Here is a 20,279-nt window from a genome sequence, read left to right as displayed (position 1 = left end):
AAGGATGTGGTCTCTAATCCAATCCTTAGAGAATGTAACCATGAAATCACTTTTCCTACCTGGTAAACAAAAGATAATGAGAAAAGTGAGGTCAGAAGTTGCTTTACTGAGTCAGGAGCTATAACAGGTGCTGGAGCAGGGGTGTGATCTGAATGACCAGAGGGAAGGACTGATGGAATTGGACGGGGAGAGCCTCCAGGCCCTTTAGGCTTCTCTCTGACTTTATAATGAAATACAAAAGTCAGCCTCCATGCTTGTCCTTTGTGTGTAATGCTTGTCAAACTCTTTTTCTATATATGTCACATTTGACCTTGATGGTTAGTTCATTATGTAATAAATTCAGAATTTGGGCCAGACACAGTGGCTAATCCCAGCACTTTGGGAGGTCAAGGTAGGCAGATCACCTGAGATCGGGAGTTCGAGACCAGCCTGACCAACATGGAGAAACCTTGTCTCTACTAAAAATACAAAAAATTAGCTGGGTGTGATGGCACATGCCTGTAATCCCAGCTACTCGGGAGGCTGAGGCAGGAGAATCACTTGAACCCAGGAGGCGGAGGTTGCAGTGAGCCGAGATCACGCCATTGCACTCCAGCCAGAGCAAAAGGGCGAGACTCCATCTCAAAAATAAAAATAAAAATTTAGAATTTGGTCCAAATTAGAAAACAGTTTCTCCCGGGAATGGCCTTGCATAGTGGTCAGCCTGCTTGGTTCTCTCCCCCTGACCTAGCAGCCCATGATTTGGGCTCTTTCCTCCTCTGGTTCAGGGTTGAGGGACGCTGTCATTCTCCGAGATGGGGAACAGCTTGTGGACCTAGCAGAGGTTCTATTCCTCCCAGCTAGCGCCCTGACAAAGCCAGCCTCTGGATAAGAAACTAATTCCTTTTCCTGCTTCTTCAGTTTGAACTCCTAAGGGAAATAAGTCCTGCAGAAGTAACCAGCCTGCCACAGCAGAACACAGAGCAGACACCAACTGCCCTACAACTGCTCCCATAACCTGCAGATCCACCAGAGTGTCGGGGGGCCACATGATGCAAAGCTTAGGAAGATGGGATTTTCAATGGACACGCAGCTTTTAAAGTTGTGTGAGATAGGTTGCATTCAGAGTAAGGAAGGGTTGAAAGGCAGGAAGGGCATTTTCCTCTTAGCAGTGGAAGGAGCTTCCTGACAGCTCTCCTTGCTTGCTTTCTGCCTGGCTCACTGCTTTCTCTGCAAGTTCTGGGAGGACTATGTCCTGGGGTCCTGAGAAGGGCTGGGGGATATCAAGGCACCAATAAGGCACACAAGCTCTCTGGAGGAAAAGGGAGGCTCCTCTGCACTTCCCCTTCCTGCAGGTCCGTCCTGGTTTTTCATGATGTCATCCATTCATCATTGTGAGCTGACTGGCGGTCCCAGGGCTTGGCCAGCTGCCCAAGGCCAGCAGGGGAGAGAGAGATCCCAGGACAAATGTGCAGCAGGCCCCTGAGCATGTGTAGAAATGTCATCAGTTCCACATGGAAAGACTTGGAGGAAATCAAAGAAGACAGTAAAAGTCACAAGATCCTATCCAACCTTCCCTTCCCTGAATACCTGGGAAGAATTCAGGGGCCTCTTTCCTGTGGATCGAGAGCCGAACCCTGGAGTGGGCCTAGGTGTGGAGGAGGGACTGCTCTGCCAGGTGGTTCATTCTCCAGAATTCAACCTGTTTCCTAACTCCGTGGTGTTTGAAAGCAACTTCGTCCAGGTACTCTTGGGTGGCACAGAATAGCACTTTTTGATTCTTCTAAACCTGTTCCCAAGATATGACTGAGAGAGTCCACCCCTGAAACTGGGGCGGAGTGAGAATTGAGGCAAGAAGCTAGTGACCTGGAATACAAGGCCATCCCCATTGACCTGGGCTTTGCTGAGCCTCAGACAGGGCTTCTCCTGCAGATAGCTGTCACCCAGGGAGAAAGGTCAGGGGTCCTCTGCTCTGAGAGGAGAATTCGGTATTCTAATCCTCCAGTTTACTTCAGCCCCCAGGCTGTCACCTGAAGTAGATGAAAAAAGAGGCAGTGAAAAGAGACGCTTCTTGAGAACAAAAATGTGGATTGGAGAAAGAACAGCACCTGGGGACCCAGAGACAGCTGGGCTCAGATTCCAGTCTTCTGCCTTCTCCTTGGGAGGTGACTGTGCAAGTAACCTGTGCAGCCTGAATCTGGTCCCTTTATTGCAAAAGGTTTGAATTGACCTGAGGATGAAATGCTAATACAGCAAGCAAAGCACCTGGTCTAACAAGCACTTGGTGCATGTTTGTCTCCTTGCCTGGGCTCTCCTCTGGTTGGATGGAAGCAAGAATAAACATCACTTTGGAGTTAGAGAGGACCTTCCTGTTCAGTGAAGGTGCAGGAGATAAGAGGGCCCCTCAGGAAGAAACAAGAGGATAAATTTTTCAGAGAAAGCCAGGAAACAGTCCAGGGAGGATTGGCAGAAATGACAGATGGCAGGGAACTCCTGAGCTGTAATTCTTGTGGGCAATTGTTAACAAAGGGTGGTTGAAATATCATTTAAATACTAGTAGTTGTTTAATCAATATAGTGGTTATCAACAAGAATTGATATTTGGCCCCAACTGCCAGGGAACATTTGATAATGTCTGGAGACATTTTTTGTTGTCGCCATTTGGCTGGTAGTGCTACTAGAACTAGTAGGTAGAGGTCAAGGATGCTACTAAGCATTCTCTAGTGTGCAGGGCAGTATCCTGCCCTCAACAGAGAATATCCAACCCAAAACATTAATTGTATCGAGGTTGAGAAACCCTGGGCTGAAACAGATGGCAGCTTTTGCCAAATGCTCAGGTTGTGCCTGGGTGCTGTGTTGCAGGTCAAAAGGGGCAGGAATTGGCGAGACATCTACAAAGCCTCCTACACCATGGCCCTGGGGGTGACCTCCTCAGTGCCCTGCCTGCCCCTCCCCAACATCCTACTCATGGCCAGTGTCAAATGGCACCAGGGGCAGAGTCAGACATGGAACAGACCATCCACAGCCCCCAACATCTTCCTGAAGAGGTGAGCAACGCAGATGAGAATGGAGGACAAGAGGGGTGAGGGGTGGATGCAAAGTGGAGGTTGCTTGACTACTAAACTCAAGGAGAAGATAGAGAAGTCATCAGCAGTGACACTGATTTTTTAGACAACAGTATCCTAAGACAGGTGGTACACTGGAAAGACAGAGGCCAAGAGGGACAAAGGGAGATGTCATGTGGACAGGAGTGAGGGGCCAGTCTACCTGCCCACTTTCTTTCTCGCTGCACGGACGCCACTCAATTCATAGGAAATCTCTCAGCATTGGGCCCAAGGGCAAGGAGGCAGTGAGGTCTGGCAGATGGAGCAGTGGTTGGGGAAAGGAGATTATTTTTAGTTCTTGGTATGCAACTAACTGGACTCAGTTTTTAAAATCACAAGTTATTTGCTGCGCCTCAGTTTTCTTCTTCCTTCCTTCCTTCCTTCCTTCCTTCCTTCCTTCCTCCCTCCCTCCCTCCCTCCCTCTCTCTCTCTCTCTTTCTCGCTTTCTCGCTTTCTCTCTTTCTCTCTGTCTCTCTTTCTTTCTTGAGAGTGAATCTCAAAAAAGACTGTCACCCAGGCTGGAGTGCAATGGTGGGATCTTGGCTCACCGCAACCTCTGCCTCCGAGGTTCAAGTGGTTCTCCTGCCTCAGCCTACCACATAGCTGGGATTATAGGCACCTACCAGCACGCTGGGATAATTTTTGTATTTTTAATAGAGACAGGGTTTCACCATGTTGGCCAGGCTGGTCTTGAACTCCTGACCTCAGATGACCCACCTGCCTCAGCCTCCCAAAGTGCTGGGATTACAGGTGTGAGCCACCATGCCCTGCCAGTTTTTTTTTAATCAGTAAAATAAATGGGACTAAGTCTTACTTAGAGCTGTAGCATATAGTGACATTATGCTTGTCCAGGATGAAGTAGCCTTTTTAAATCTTTGGGCCTCTTTAGATAATCTGTAGGATATCTCAAGAATCTCTAGAAATTCCCAAAAGTCCAGGAAAGCCCTTCATTTCTCCATGCTACCTCGGTGATACACCTCTCCATGATGTTCTTGGTGTACCTGTAGCAAGTACTGCCCAGTCCCAGCTGACTAATACTAGATCCATCGCCAGATCCTTGAACTTTAACTCCCTTGGGAAGACTAACTGTGGCATTAAACTCAATAAATGAACAAGCCAGACAGTGGGGCAAGCTCCTTTGGTGCTTTCAAGAAAGAAATTTCAGCTGGGTGCGGTGGCTCACGCCTGTAATCCCAGCACTTTGGGAGGCAGAGACGGGTGGATCACCTAAGGTCAGGAGTTTGAGACCAGCCTGACCAACATGATGAAACTCCATCTCTACTAAAAATAAAAAATCAGACGGGCCTGGTGGCACATGACTGTAATCCCAGCTACTCAGAAGGCTGAGGCAGGAGAATCACTTGAACCCGGGAGGCAGAGGTTGCAGTGAGTCAAGATCGTGCCATTGCACTCCAGACTGGGCAACAAGAGCAAAACTCCGTCTGAAAAAAAAAAAAAGAAAAGAAAGAAAGAAAGAAATTGCAAAATCTTATGACTCCAGCCACCTTACCTCCTAGGCTGTCTCTCTCAAATAGGGTCCAGGGCACACGAGAATCATGGCAGGGTGGGTGGAAGTTACAATGCAAATTCCAGGGCCACACCCAATTCTTACTGAATCTGAATATTTAGTGGTGTCTTCAGGTGTCTGCATTTTAAACAAACTCACCCGGTGTATTTGGTCTCCCCAACATCTGAACAGCACTGTGCTAAAGCACCCTCTTTCCTACCTCCAAAAGCCTTAGTTCTAAAGAAGACCTTCCTCTTTTTAATGAAGACAGGGTCAGATTGGATGCAATAGGGTTGTCAATGTGTGTCTTCCCTGGTGGCTTCAGGATTCTCCCATTGAAGTTTGTAGAGCTCCAGGTATGTGACCACCATCAACGCATCCTGCAGTTGAGGACAGTCACCGAGAAGATTTATTACCTAAAGCTCCACCCTGACCATCCTGAGACTGTCTTCCACTTCTGGATCCGACTGGTTCAAATTCTGCAAAAGGGGCTGTCCATCACCACCAAAGACCCCAGGATTCTTGTCAGTCACTGCCTGGTACCCAGGAACTGCTGCAGCCCCTCAGGAGATTCAAAGGTAAGTAATCACCATTGCCAATCTCCAGCCAAGGCCAGAGCAGTGACGTAGAGCTTAACCCAGCTGGTATGTGAGCACCCTATGAAGGTGACCTCAGCTCGAGGCCTTTTCTAAACAGCTTTATTGAATAGCATTTAGAACCATAAAATCCACTATGGGGGATTTTCTTATTTTATAATTGTGTTTTATTTTTATATATATTTTATATAAACAATTTTATGTAAATTGTTTATTGTTTTCTAAAATCTACCATTGTGGATTTTATTGTGGATTATGTTGAAACCACAGTTTCAACACTTTCAGTAGATGTATAGAGTCATGTAACCATCACCATAATCCAGTTCCAGAACATTTCCATTACCCTAAAAAATTCCCCTTCGCCCATTTGCAGTCATTCCCTGTTCCTACTCCCAACTCTAGGCAACCATTATCTGTTTTTAGTCTCTACACATTCATCTTTGGCATTTCATATAAATGGACTCTTACAACATATAGTCTTTTATGTCTGGCTTTTTTCACTTAGCATAACATTTGTCAGGTTCATCCATATTGTAGCATGGGGCCAACTCCAGGGCAGAGTCACAGAGTATTTGTAGTTTCTTTTTGTTTTATTCTGCTTTTTTTTTTTTTTTTTTTTTTTTTGAGATGGAGTCTCACTCTGTCGCCCTGACTGAAGTGCAGTGGCGCGATCTTGGCTCACTGCAACGTCTGCCTCCCCGGCTCAAGTGATTCTCCTGCCTCAGCCTCCCAACTAGCTGGCATTATAGGCGTGCACCACCGCGCCTGGCCAATTATTGTATTTTTAGTAGAGATGGGGTTTTGCCATGTTAGCCAGGCTGGTCTGGAACTCCTGACCTCAGGTGATCCACCCACCTCGGCCCACCAAAGTGCTGGGATTACAGGCATGAGGCACTGTGCCCAGCACTGACCATTATTCAATTGGGTTTTTTCTTCTCGTTGCATTGTAAGAATTCTTTGTATATTCTGGATACAAGTTGCTCCTCAGATATATGATTTGATAATATTTTCTCTCAGTCTATGAATTGCTTTTCATTTTCTTAATGAGGTTTTTAAGGGGCAAAAGTTTTTAAATTTGATAAAGTGCAATTGTCAACTTTTTTCTTCTTTTTTTTTGAGACAATCTCGCTCTGTTGCCCAGGCTGGAGTGCAATGGCACAATCTCGACTCATTGCAACCTCCACCTCCTGGGTTCAAGTGATTCTCCCACCTCAGCCTCCCAAGTAGCTGGGATTACAGGCATGTGCTACCACACTCAACTAATTTTTGTATTTTCTGGTAGAGACAGGGTTTCACCATGTTGGCCAGGCTGATCTCAAACTCCTGACCTCAAATGATCCACCTGCCTCAGCCTCCCAAATTGCTAGGATTACAGGCATGAAACTTTTTCTTTTATGGATCAGGTTTTCTATGCATATCTAAGAACTCTTTGTTCATTCCAAAGTCACAAAGATTTATCCTATGTTTTACTTTAGGAGTCTTATAGATTCAGCTCTTACATCTAGGTCTATGATCCATTTTGAGTTACTATTTATATATGGAATGAGGTAATGATCTAAGTACTTTTTCTGTGTATGTGGATATGTAATTAGCCTAGCACCACTTGTTGAAAAGACTATTCCTTCCCACATTGAATTGTCTTAGCACCTTCGTTTAAAATCAACTTACTGTCAATATAAGGATTTATTTCTGAATTATCCGTTCCATTCTGTTGATTTATTTGTCTATTCTGTGTCAATATAACAATGTTTTGGTTAATGCATCTTTATATTAAGTTTGAAAATGGGTGATACAAGTCTTCCAATTTTGTTCTTTTTCAAGCTATGTTGGCTATTCTAGATGTGTTGCATTTTAATGTAAATTTTAGAATCAGTTTGTTAATTTCACAAAAAAACCTGTTAGAATTTTGATCAGCACCTGTTGAATTTATACATCACTTTGGGGAGAAGTGCCATCTGATAATATTGAGTCTTCCAATATCTGAATATGGAATGTCTTTTCATTTATTCAATACTTTAGTTTCTCTCAGCAATATTTTGTAGCTTTTGTTTTGTTTTTAATAGAGGTGAGGTCTCGCTGTGTTGCCTAGGTTGGTCTTGAACTCCTGGGCTCAAGCAATTCTCCTGCCTCAGCCTCCCAAAGTGCTGGGATTACAGGTGTGAGCCACATGCTCGACCTATTTTGTAGTTTTTAGTAGACAAGTTCTGCAAGTTCTGCACTTATTTTATTAAATGTTTTCCTAAGTATTTTATTGTTGTTGATGCTGTTGTGAAGAGAACTGTTTGTGTTTTGTTAATTTCATTTTTGGGTCATTCATTGATAGTATTAGAAATACAATTGGTTTTTAATTTTTTTTTTTTTTTTTTTTTTTTTTTTGAGACGGAGTCTCGCTCTGTTGCCCAGGCTGGAGTGCAATGGCTGGATCTCAGCTCACTGCAAGCTCCGCCTCCCGGGTTCACGCCATTCTCCTGCCTCAGCCTCCTGGGTAGCTGGGACTACAGGCGCCCGCCACCTCGCCCGGCTAGTTTTTTGTATTTTTTAGTAGAGACGGGGTTTCACTGTGTTAGCCAGAATGGTCTCGATCTCCTGACCTTGTGATCCGCCCGTCTCGGCCTCCCAAAGTGCTGGGATTACAGGCTTGAGCCACCGCGCCCGGCCGGTTTTTAAATATTAACTTCATTATACATTATAGCAGTTTTATGGATTCCTTGGGATTTTCTTTTTTTTTTTTTTTTTGAGACAGAGTCTTGCTCTGTTGCCCAGGCTGGAGTGCAGTGGCCAGATCTCAGCTCCCTGCAAGCTCCGCCTCCGGGGTTTACGCCATTCTCCTGCCTCAGCCTCCCAAGTAGCTGGGACTACATGCGCCTGCCACCTCACCCGGCTAGTTTTTTGTGTTTTTTAGTAGAGACGGGGTTCACCATGTTAGCCAGGATGGTCTCAATCCCCTGACCTTGTGATCCGCCCGTCTCGGCCTCCCAAAGTGCTGGGATTACAGGCTTGAGCCACCGCGCCTGGTCGAGGGATTTTCTATCTACACACCACACACACACACACACACACACACACACTCATGTCATCTGCAATAAGGACAGTTTCACATCTTCATTTCCAATCTAGGTTTGTTTATTGCTCTATTGCACTAGCTAGAACCTCCAGTACACGTTTAATAGGAGAAACAAGAGCAGACATCCTTGTCTTGTTCCTGATCTTAGGAAAAAAATTCAGTTTTTTGCTATTAAGTATGATGCTTATTATGAATATTTGTAGATGCCCTTAATCTGGTTGAGGAAGTTCCCTTTATTCCTAGTTTATTGAAAAGGTTTTCTTTCTTTTGTTTTCTTTCATCATGAATGGGTATTAGATTTTGTTAAATGATGTCTCTGCATCTATTAAGATGATTATGTGGTTTGTCCTTTATTTTGTTAATATAGTATATTACATTAATTGATTTTTTTAAATGTGAAACCAACTTTGTGTTCCTGCAATAAAATCTGCCTGGTCACAGTGTATATATTTCTTTTTCATATGTTACTAGATTCAGTTTGCTCACATTATGTTAAGGAATTTTGCATCTATGCTCATGAGAGATATTGGTCTGCAATTTTCTTGTGATATCTTTGTGATACCCAAGCTTTGGTATCAAGTTAATATTAGCCTCATTGAAGAAGTTGGAAAGTATTGCCTCCTCTATTTTCTGAACGAATTCATGAAGCATTGCTATTACTTCTTCTTCAAATATTTGATAGAATTCACCAGTGAAGATACCTGGGCCTTTTTGCCCCAGAACATGATGAATATAAGTCTGACTTCAGCTACAACAGAAACTCCATGAAGGCAGGGGGTTTTATTTGTCTTCTTTATGGCTATATCTCTAGTACCTGGCACCTAGTTGGCATTCAATAAATATGGAATGAATGAGTGGCTATGGACATGGACAGCATGACTGGAACACTTTTGAGTATCACAAGCAGCAGGAAAGAAATTAATTTTGCCCCAATGTAAAAAGCAGCACATTATAGGATATATAGGATATATCTTAGAGAAATTAAATTTTAAAACACTAATTAGGCTGGGCGCGGTGGCTCACGCCTGTAATCCCAGCACTTTGGGAGGCCAAGGTGGGCAGATCACAAGGTCAGGAGATCAAACCAGCCTGGCCAACATGGTGAAACCCTGTCTCTACTAAAAATACAAAAATTAGCCAGGTGTGGTGGCAGACACCTGTAGTCCCAGCTACTTGGGAGGCTGAGGCAGGAGAATCGCTTGAACCCAGGAGGCAGAGGTCGCAGTGAGCCGAGATCACGCCACTGCACTCCAGCCTGGGCATAAGAGTGAAACTCTGTCTCAAAAGAAAAATCCCACTAAGTTTCTGTAACAAATATATGATTCCCCTACATTTAATTATAAAACCAAACAGCATAAACTTTATTAAAGCTTATATTAATAGGCTATTCATACATTATATTGAGGTATATTAATAGGAATAAGTATCTGCTAAGTTATGTTAAAAGTATGTAATGAAGATATTATTTATCCTTAAGGCACAAAAGGACATTTTTACCTATACAAGGAGTGTAAACCAAAAAATATGGTCTCAGAATTGCCTCTGTGAGCAGCTGGTGTGGCTACACTTTGGAAATTTTTGAGTTCTAACACTTTAGAGTCTGAACCATGATATTAGGAAAATGTGATGACCCCAAGGTCTTAACCACCTGGTTCTGCTTTTTTTCTTCATATAGTTAGTACAGAAGAAACTCCAAGCCTCCCAGCCCAGCGAGAGTCTCATTCAACTAATGGCCAAGGCGGAGAATGAAGCCCTCTCTCAAATTTTTGCCGACTTACACCAGCAGAACCAGTTGAGGTACATGACTTAAATCAGGCCAGCCTCTGACATTCCTTCCTGCAACCCAGATGGTCTGGGCTGTGAGATCCAGAAACCAAATATCTTGGTTAATGAGCACAGGGTTTTATGTGACCAGGCATGGTGGCTCACACCTGTAATCCCAGCACTTTGGGAGGCCGAGGCAGGTGGATCGCTTGAGGTCAGGAATTCAAGACCAGCCTGGCCTTGATATACTGCCACTCACTATCCAGTCTTTTTTTTTTTCCTTTTTGAGACAGACTCTCACTCCGTCACCCAGGGTTCAAACGATTCTCCCGCCTCAGCCTCCTGAGTAGCTGTGACTACAGGTATGTGCCACCATGCCCCCAACTAATTTTTGTATTTTTAGTTCAGACGCAGTTTCACCATGTTGGCCAGGCTGGTCTCAAACTCCTGACCTCAGGTGAGCTGCCCACCTCGGCCTCCCAAAGTGCTGGGATTACAGGCATGAGCCACCGTGCCTAGTCACTGTTCAGTCTTTATCCTTGATTCAGGACAGCATTCCTCCAGCTCTCCTTGCTTTGTTCTCCTTCTCCACACAGCAAGCGTGGTGGGCTTGACTCCAGAGGAGGACTACTATAAAAAATGAAAAGAAACTCTCCAACAATGAGGATAAGTTAGGTATACAGGTGAAAAAGTAAAACCTAATTTCTTTTTTTTGTTGTTGTTCATTTGTTTTTTTTTTTTTTTTTTTTTGAGACGGAGTCTCGCTCTGTCACCCAGGCTGGAGTGCAGTGGCCAGATCTCAGCTCACTGCAAGCTCCGCCTCCCGGGTTCACGCCATTCTCCTGCCTCAGCCTCCCGAGTAGCTGGGACTACAGGCGCCGCCACCTCGCCCAGCTAGTTTTTTGTATTTTTAGTAGAGACGGGGTTTCACCGTGTTAGCCAGGGTGGTCTCGATCTCCTGACCTCGTGATCTGCCCGTCTCGGCCTCCCAAAGTGCTGGGATTACAGGCTTGAGCCACTGCGCCCGGCCTTCATTTGTATATTTGAGACAAGAGTCTCACTCTGTTGCCCAGGCTGGAGTGCAGTGGCACAGTCTCAGCTCACTGCAACCTCTGCCTCCTGGGTTGATGCGATTCTCCTGCCTCAGCCTCCCAAGTAGCTGGGATTACAGACGCACATCACCACACCCGGCTAATTATTGTATTTTTAGTAGAGACAGGGTTTCACCATGCTGGCCAGGCTGATCTCGAATTCCTGATCTCAAGTGATCCACCTGCCTCAGCCTCCCAAAGTGTCAGGACTACAAGTGTGAGCCACCATGCCGGGTCACGTAAAACCTTATTTCTAATCCAGTTTCTAGTCCTACAGGGAAATAATCAAAACCATAGTTCAAAACATTGTCAACTTATTGGATTTACTTACCTACTCACCCAAGGTCTCTGGTTGGACTTTATGGAGCTTCTGTGGTCGTTTTCTTAATACAGAGTCTGTTCTGGAAAGCTCTATGCTACAGATCTGTCTTCTTCATGGCTGAGGCAATGCTGCTGTATGTACGGATGACTTAGCATTAAGTCTTGGTATAAAACTGGTTGGTTTAAAAGAAACATGAGTTGAGCGTACTTAGACCAGAGGGTACCACAGAATATTCAGTCCCAGATAAAGTGGGATCCAAAGTCCTAGTGCCTATTACTTATGGTTTAATAGAAAGGGGAGGACAGAAATAAATTAGTAAATGTTACCAGGAGAGAAAAATGAGGTATTAGAGTGGAGAATTTTGTCACAACAGGAACCAGTTGGACCAGCAGTTCAGAGGCAGAACAAATTCCCTTTCTTTCTGAGCACTGGTAATAAACTGAAAACCAGTACAGCTCAGAGGAGGCAAGCACTTACAGCAGCGAAGAGCTCACATAGACGTGGCCCCAAGTCACTGCTCTGACTGCAGCCTTGAGCATATCGAAACTTGGGGGCTCAGTTTTCAGATCTGTAATATGGAAATGAAAATAGTGCCAACCCCATCCAGATGTCAGGATCAAATGAGCTCATATGCATCAAGCACTTAGAATGCTTCTCAGCAGATTTAGAGGCAAATTGTAAGAAAGCTCTCAATAAGTATTAACTTGTGTTATTAATTCTAACTTGGCTGGAGGTAAAAAACTATTAACACAAGAGAAAGACTGATCTGTTTCCCAGTATAAGGAATATATCCTAAAGATTGTCACTCCATATATCATACAGAGCTCTGTAATGAAGGAACTGCTCGATGAGATGTTATATTGCTGAGCTAGAGGGCACTGGACTCTAATAGGGCAAGGTATTTTGAAACTACTTTTTGGCTGTCTCAAAATATCAAATCACTGATCCTTCCTTCCTTCCTTCCTTCCTTCTTCCTTCCTTCCTTTCTTCCTTCCTTTTCTTTCTTTCTTTCTTTCTTCTTTCTTTCTTTCTTTCTTTCTTTCTCTTTCTCTCTTTCCTTTTTCCTTCCTTCCTTCCTTCCTTCCTTTCTTCCTTCTTTTTTGAGACAGAGTCTCACTCTGTCTCCCAGGCTGGAGTGCAATGGCACAGTCTCAGCTCACTGCAACCTCTGCCTTCAGGTTCAAGTGATTCTTATGCCTTAACCTCCAGTGTATCTGGGGTTATAGGCACTCACTATCATGCCTGGCTAATTTTTGTATTTTTATTAGAGATGGGGTTTCTCCATGTTGGCCAGGCTGGTCTTGAACTCCTGGCCTCATGTGATCCACTCACTTCAGCCTCCCAAAGTGCTGGTATTACGGGATTGAGCCACTGTGCCTGGCCAAATCACTGATTTTTAAATTACTATTTAAAGAACAGCTTCTGTTTATACCTCATGGGTCACACTCAGTCACATGACCTCACTCAGCTGCAAGGGAGGCTGGGAAATGCATTCCTCATTTTGCATAGCCATGTACACAACACAAAATTAGGTACTGTGCCCCCCAGGGAGAAGGCAAAAAGGGTCACTGGGGGCCTACTGGCATTCTCTGGCACAGACAGCTTTTAATATTTCTAGAAGTTGAGAGGAGGCTAAGATCTGAAGGAGAAAATAGGCAATAGACAGCTAAAGAAAGGGTGAAGAAGGGCCAGGCAGATTAAGGGAATGGGCAGGTGCAAGGCTGAGGCTTCTGCAAAGAAAGAAGCTTGGTGGAAGGCCAGTGTGGAAGAGCGGGTAGTGGTGGAAGAGAATAAGTAGAAGAGGGCAGGGACTGAGCCAGGCAGGGCCTGGGAAGCCATGCGAAGAAATTTAGATTTCCAGTGTCATGGAAGCCTTAGCAGCATTTTAAACAGGGAAGTGACGTGATCCAATTTACATTTTGAAAAGGTCATGCTAGCTGTTGCCTGACAGTTAATTTGAAGGGAAGGAGAGATGTGGAAAAACGAGTTAGGGAGCTATGGCAACCTAGTCTGGGCAGATCAGAAGGATGTAAGAAACGAGGGGAGGAAGGGATTCGTTTTTGCTTCACTGCTATCTTGATAATTGCTTTGTACAGACATTTAGCGCCTTCTCTTCAGTTTCCCAGAATGGAGTCCCTGAGTGATGATTTTTCTCTCATTTGGGCTGGTTCTAGTCTGGTTGCAATTATTACCAGTTTTTGCATACTGGCAGCAACATGCAACTTAACAGCAAATAAAATAAATGGCTGAGATGCAGAACTGAACAGATGGCGTCACCCCCTCCTCCTCAGCAAAATCAGCAGCATGGGCTCTGCTCCCCACCTCCCACCCCATTCCACCTCCCCCTTCCTGGTTTTTTTTTCTGGAACTTTAATATGCGTCACACCCATCCAATATAGCCACAGCTGGCCTTTTTCATATTTATATCTGTCTCTAAAGCTTTGCATCAGGAACTTTTGAACAAGATCTGAAATACAAATTTAATGTTCTTTTCCTTTACTTTCAACTTTCATTTCCTTGATCCTGAAATGGCTCGAGTTTCAGGAGCAGCAAAAAGGTGGAGACCAACAAGAACAGCTCAGGTAAGGGAGGGCACAGGGTTCCATACCTCAAAGAGCTTTCTACTCTGGATATAAGAATAAGATCCCCTCCAGCCCCCATCCTGGTTGTCCTGGTGCTGTCAGTATTGACATTGTCTTTCTATGCCTTAGTTTGAATTCCTTTAGGCTCTCTGGCCACCACAATCAAGTTGGCACCAAGTCCTAACCAACTTCTTTCTTTGCAATTTATCTTCTATTCTTTACTTCATTTCTACACCCACAGACCCTACGCTAGCCCAGCCCTTCTCATCTCAAGCCTGCAGCACTCTTCCACAAGTTCATTTATCCATTTATTCATTCAAAACCATGCACTGAATACTGTGTAAGTCCCAATTACTGTGATGGGCTTTAGGGTCACCATGTAGAAAGACCCCATGGTCCCTCAAGAAGTTTATAATTTGGTAGTGTCAGATGGGGAAATCCCCAAATTACAAAACGTCTCCTTCCAGGCAACATTCAAAGCTTATGCCTGGGGTGCCAAAGAAGCACAAAGAAGGGGGTCCCTCATTCCTGCCAGGAAGCTGGCCTGGGAGGCATGGTTTCTGAGCTGAGTCATAGACAATGAGTGCCAGTGAGCTGGCTGAAACAGACAAGGCAGGGCATTCCAGGAAGAAGAAACAGAGTCTGCATGAGGGAGCATGACACATTCTGGAAAAAGCAGCCAGTTCCCTATTTCCAGATTCTATTCACCCCAAATCCACTCAGTTTGGCATGCATGGCCCTGCACAATCTTCCCCCATCTCACCTGCTCACTCACTGTTCCTCTAATAGCAGCCCTCTGCCTAATCATCTTCTCCAGTCCAAATCTTTTGCTCCAGCAAACCTTAGCCATCCCATGCCTCCTTCATCCCCCATCCACTTCCTTTCCCCGATGCTTCACTCTAAATCCTGCCTATCCTACTAAATCCTACCCTTCACACAACACCTTCCTGCCAGGCTAATCCTTCCTTGGTCATAACCTCTCTTTCATTATTCCCTAGTTGTTTTATAGGTTTGAGGGATACTTCTTCAGTGAATACTAAATTGTTTTCATGCTTCTCAGTTATCCACAGCATGAAGCAGAGGGCTGAGAACACAATGGGAGGCAATAAATACCCATATACCATGCCACTAATAAATTATTCCTTCACGTTGGTTCAGTGGGCAGCCAGAATATCATAAGATATTTATAAATTTAGAGAAGACTGTAGGTCCAGGGGAACTCTGCTAACTTTCGTCTAAATCAGGGATTACAAATGCATAGGTCTGCAGGTGATATAAATGGGTAAAGGGGGCTGGGCGCAGTGGCTCACGCCTGTAATCCCAGCACTTTGGGAGGCTGAGGCAGGCAGATCATGACGTCAGGAGTTCAAGACCAGCCTAGCCAACATGGTGAAACCCCATCTCTACTAAAAACACAAAAATTAGCTGGATATGGTGGTGTGTACCTGTAGTCCCAGCTACTCGGGGGGCTGAGGCGGGAGACTCGCTTGAACCTGGGGAAGTGGAGGTTGCGGTAAGCCAAGATCGTGCCACTGCACACCAGCCTGGTGACAGAGTGAGACTCAGACTTAAAAAAAAATATGGATAAAGGGCTGGGTGACATGGATGTAACAAAAGGTTAACTTTTCTCTAAATTCTATTATAAGTAAAACAACTGCTGGCAGCTGACACTTGGTGTCAAAACTGAGAAGACAGCAGGGAGCGGTGGGGATAGTGGCAATGAGAAAGTGAACGCTTCAATTAAGACTTCCATTAACTGTTGCCATGCTGGAATCCAGGCCAAATACTCTGGTTTTTCAAGAGAAGCCAAAAGATCTGGACATATGTGGGATACCACCTTCCTATAAAATATTAAAGCATAGTATTGGCTAACACTTAGTGGGCAAACAAAACATATCTGCAGACCACATTCAGCCTGGAGGCTGCCAGCTCACAGCCCCTGTTCTAAATGGTGAGCACAGCTGTGGCTGCCTCACATTTTGTCCAAGCCTAAGAATGTTTTCTCATGTTATGCGACTAATGACATGATGGTGATTCATTTCTCTGCATTTAAACATACATTCAAACACACATATGTATAAACATACACACTCAAAACATACCCCATGGCATTAGGCTTGAAGAAAACAGATGTGAGGATTATTTCAAGCATTTCTGGGACTTGAGAAAACAGAATTTTAGGGTCACAGAGTATCTGGCATCATGGGGCCTACCACACCCAAGATGTTCCTAGGCTGAAATTGAATTGAAATTAACCATCCCATGTGGCCTCCAGGCCCTCTTTTCTCATTGGGCGAGGTAGCATACTCTCTCAATTTAAAGACTGTTATACCCCAGCCTCTTGGAACTTTTGGATAAATAAGAGAGACTTACAATTGGAAAAACCAGAGGCCCAACAGCACCTGTGTGGCTCACTCTTTGCACTCCCCACCAGCAGGTGGTGTGGCCTACTATTGCAGCACTTCCCAAAGTTTAATGTCCAAACAGTCCCCCATAGATCCTGTTAAAAGGCAGATTCAAATTTCTTGGATCTAGCGGGCTTGAGACTGCAATTCTAACATGCTCCCAGGTAATGCCCAAGGTGCTGGGCTGCGGGCCATCCTTTGAAAAGCCGGGGCCAAGTGGACCAAGAAAAGGCTCTGGCTTAAGGTCTTCTGAGGTTCAAGGCCATTGCTAGTTCAGCTAGATGAGTCTCCTGGGGAAATTCACTCAATTAACCCATCTGAATCATATTAGGTCTCTCTTTTTACTGGTGCTGTCTTGTTCATGTGATACAGTGGTAAGAAAGTGGACTCTGGAGACAGGCTGCCCGGCTTGGAATTCTGACTCTGCCTCTCCTTGTGTGACCATTGGTAAATTACTCACCCTCTCTGTCCTTACAGAGGTGAGGATTAAAGGACCATGAATGCATGTAATTGTTTGGAATGGTGCCTGGCACATCATAAGCACCCCCCAAATGTCGACTGTAACCTGCGAGTGCTCTGTGAACCAGCATACAAACAAATGCATTTCTTTACTTGATCTAGGGAGAGATTCTTCCCGTGAAGACAGCATCCCTTGCACCCGCGACCTACGTTGGAGGGCTTCATTCACGTATGGAGAGTGGGAAAGAGAGAACCCCTCCGGCCTGCAGCCCCTGTCACTCCTCAGCACTCTGGCAGCCTCCACCGGGCCACAGCTGGCCCCACCAATAGGTACAGCAATGGGAGGAATCCCCTGCCATTGTGGGGCAGCCCTGACATTCAGCTTCAGGGCTGGGTCAGGTCCTGGGGTCCTGAGGGTGATTCCAGAAAGCTGTGTGGTATGGTCGAGGGATGCTAGCCACAGAGACCTCAGCCCTCTTTTCCCAACTGGGCTGAGCAAAACCCTGATGTGTGGCACCTCCAGGGCCCCCAGAGTTCCCCCAGATGCTGTTGATGCTACAGCTGCTTTCTCTTGCTGTGTGAGAGGCCTAAAGGGTCTCCTCTGCAGAGTCCCCATGTGGTCTTTCCTCTCTTTTCCTTTCCTGGAGCTCTTGAAGAGCCTTCTTACTGCTTGGGTTGGGGTGCAGAGAGTGAAAAGGAAGTAGGCTAAGGGGTCTGGGATGGGGTCAGACCTCCCTAAGGTCCCAGTCCTTCTCTCTCCATGCTCAAGGCCCATTTGTTTATCCACACATTCATTTAATAAACATTTGTGAAGTACTTCCTATGTGCCTCTGTCTGACCAGAGATAGATTTACTTAAAAGGGAGGGGTGATTTCTGTTTTCTAAAGTAAAATATCATTAATAAACCACCAACTCTTTTTTTCTGAGACAGAGTCTCACTCTGTCACCCAGGCTGGAGTGCAATGGCATGATTTCAGCTCACTGCAAGCTCTGCCTCCCAGGTTCAAGTGATCCTCCTGCCTCAGTCTCCTGAGTAGCTGGAATTAAAGGCATGCACTACCACACCCAGCTAATTTTCGTACTTTTAGTAGAGACAGGGTTTCACCATGTTGGCCAGTCTTGTCTTGAACTCCCGACCTCAGGTGATCTGCTCGCCTTGACCTCCCAAAGTGCTAGGATTACAGGTGTGAGCCACTGGGCCTGGCCACCACCAACTCTTATAAGATACCTATTATAGATAGTTGACCATTTTTTAAAATTAGCGTAAGTATCTATGTGCTCACAAAAGAGCTTTTTAGGTAATTTATATCCTATCAAACACTTTTCTCTCCTACACTCACAGGAAATTCTATTTGAGCCATCCTTCCACAATGGGGAGAATCTATGCAAGCCTCATCAATACCACTTTGCAGCATTCAGCTTCTGAGGGATTATCGGGATGGAGAGGAGGAGAAAACCGCAACTAAGGAAAAATAGTCACCTCACGGTGACAGCAAAGCCTTTCCAGCTGCACATAACCATGTCCTCATCACTGCACCTCGGCATATGCTACCTCCATGCCGCTGCCAGAGCTGGCCTAGCAAGATGTGCTCTCAGAATGGCCGGGTTCGAGAGATGGAGGAAAGGAGTGAAAGGGAAGTAGGACCAGAGAAGTGGAAGAAAGCAAAATGGAGGTGATGAGAAAGGTGGCGGGAGAAAGTCAAAGCAGATGACAGACGCAAAGAGAAGCAGTAACAAGAAAGAGAAGAGACTTGGCAGACGAGATAAGGAGGGCAAGAGAAGGGACACACGCCTGAGAGATGCTCACCAAGCTTCTATTTATCTAATTTAAAACTTGAAAGTAAAGCCATAAACAAAAAAAAAAAGAAATATGTTTTCTTCCCTGCTCAGACCATTCTGGACAAATGTGAACTGCCAGACACCTTCCATCTCCCCTTCTGTCTGATTTTCTTGCTAGTTCCTCTCTTCTGATTAAAGCTTTATTCCTTCATTGTTGGTCTGTTCCCTAACTTGGACTTGCTAGCCCTATTGTTCTGAATAGAGGTTTGGGTTTGAGGTGCAGAAAGGTTCTTATGGGAGGTAGTAAGACAAGGTGTGTAAGGAATGGCGAATTTTTCTTTTGTGTTCAAATTCCCTAAGTGTGCTATTATCTCCGTGCCACAAACACTGGCTCAACTTCTTTTTTGTATAACACTCCCTTGAAATGTCGACATACCTTGTTAATACTTTTTAAATTAGAGATTCCAGAGATAGGAGATATAGGCTCAACATACAGGTTAATCAGAGGTTTACCAATTATAGACGAAGGGAGTCATGAAGGAGTGTTTGTCAGATGGTCTATGGACTGGCCTCTTTGTTTAAAATGTGCAATAGTGTCAGGAGCAGTAGCTCATGCCTGTAATCCCAACACTTTGGGAGGCTGGCTGAGGCAGGTGAACCACTTGAGCCCAGAAGTTTGAGACCAGCCTGCGAAATATGGCAAAAACCCATCTCTGCCAAAAATACAAAAAAATTAGCTGGGAGTGGTGGCATGTGCCTGTGGTCCCAGCTACTAGGGAGGCTGAGATGGGAGTATTGCTTAAGCCCGGGAGGTCGAGCTGCAGTGAGCAATGAGGGTGCCACTGCCTTCAGCCTGGGTGACAGAGTGAGATCCTATCTCAAAAAAAGAAAAATTTCACATTTAATGAGAAACAGACTTTGAGTACTTCAGGAAAGCTGCCCATCCCCCAGCTGGGGTGCGTATTTTGATTTGACTTAAGATATGCTAGCAGTGTCTTTTTCCTCACTGAAGTAGTTTTCAGGCTGAAATGGTTGGAGGGCTAAAAACATAAGCTCCTGGATCACCATTACTCAAAGGCTGAGTTATGTCCTAATTCCTAATGATTTCAACATCCACATAGATGATCCTTCCCATACTTTGATCTCTGTTCCCTGAACTCCTGCCTTCCAATAATATTTTTTCCACCCTCCTCAACCACTGTCTCCCTTGATTTTACCCTAGTGCTTGTCATTAATAACTGCACCTAACCCCATTATTTCCACTCCCTAGCTATACCATCTCCTATGTTTTCCCGAGTCCAATAATCCATTGACGCACCAATCCTACAATCTATTGCTTCTACCAGGTTTTCACTGTCCCTCCCTCTCTTCATGTTCTCATTTCCTTCCCCTGTAACCCAGATTACCTGTGATCAGTCATTATTATTATCACTTCCTGGCATGCACTCTCAACATCTTTGTGTCTCTCTCACTTTCTTCCTTGGCTAAATCCAGTTCTCTACCAGCTCCAAGCCTGTGTGATGCTGCTAAACTTGCCACTGAACCCCAATGGAGAAGATCACATGACATACTAACCAGTCTCACTGCAAAGTCATCATCATGGCCTCAAGGAGGTCCTTGATGTTGCC

General features: G+C 45.0%; 1 protein-coding gene across 2 annotated transcripts; it reads left to right on the top strand.

The window, feature by feature from the left end:
- Positions 1-1,382: 1,382 nt before the first annotated feature.
- FAM71F1 (family with sequence similarity 71 member F1) lies at positions 1,383-18,862 on the top strand. Of its 2 annotated transcripts, none has more exons than XM_033193474.1 (7): positions 1,383-1,723; positions 2,841-3,025; positions 4,915-5,167; positions 9,925-10,046; positions 13,971-14,008; positions 17,035-17,202; positions 18,215-18,862. In XM_033193474.1, exons 1-7 carry the CDS (start codon positions 1,478-1,480, stop codon positions 18,226-18,228), a joined length of 1,026 nt encoding a protein of 341 aa, XP_033049365.1. In that variant the 5' UTR covers positions 1,383-1,477; the 3' UTR covers positions 18,229-18,862. The 2 variants fall into 2 exon arrangements, with proteins under 2 accessions (XP_033049365.1, XP_033049364.1); XM_033193473.1 differs by having other exon boundaries at positions 13,965-14,008.
- Positions 18,863-20,279: the final 1,417 nt, after the last annotated feature.

This window comes from Trachypithecus francoisi, unplaced genomic scaffold, assembly GCF_009764315.1.
Source record: "Trachypithecus francoisi isolate TF-2019V2 unplaced genomic scaffold, Tfra_2.0 Lachesis_group4, whole genome shotgun sequence".
NCBI classification, from domain to species: Eukaryota; Metazoa; Chordata; class Mammalia; order Primates; family Cercopithecidae; genus Trachypithecus; species Trachypithecus francoisi.
Note: the sequence above shows the minus strand (reverse complement) of the source record. Positions and strands in the feature narration are given on the sequence as shown.

What these genes read in the sequence shown, in the direction of transcription:
- FAM71F1 (XM_033193473.1), top strand. Translation starts at nt 1,478, where the DNA reads ATGTCATCAGTTCCACATGGAAAGACTTGGAGGAAATCAAAGAAGACA. An exon ending in TTGAAAGCAACTTCGTCCAG is followed by an intron (nt 1,724 to 2,840) that starts GTACTCTTGGGT and finishes GCTGTGTTGCAG; the next exon opens with GTCAAAAGGGGCAGGAATTG. An exon ending in GCCCCTCAGGAGATTCAAAG is followed by an intron (nt 5,168 to 9,924) that starts GTAAGTAATCAC and finishes TTCTTCATATAG; the next exon opens with TTAGTACAGAAGAAACTCCA.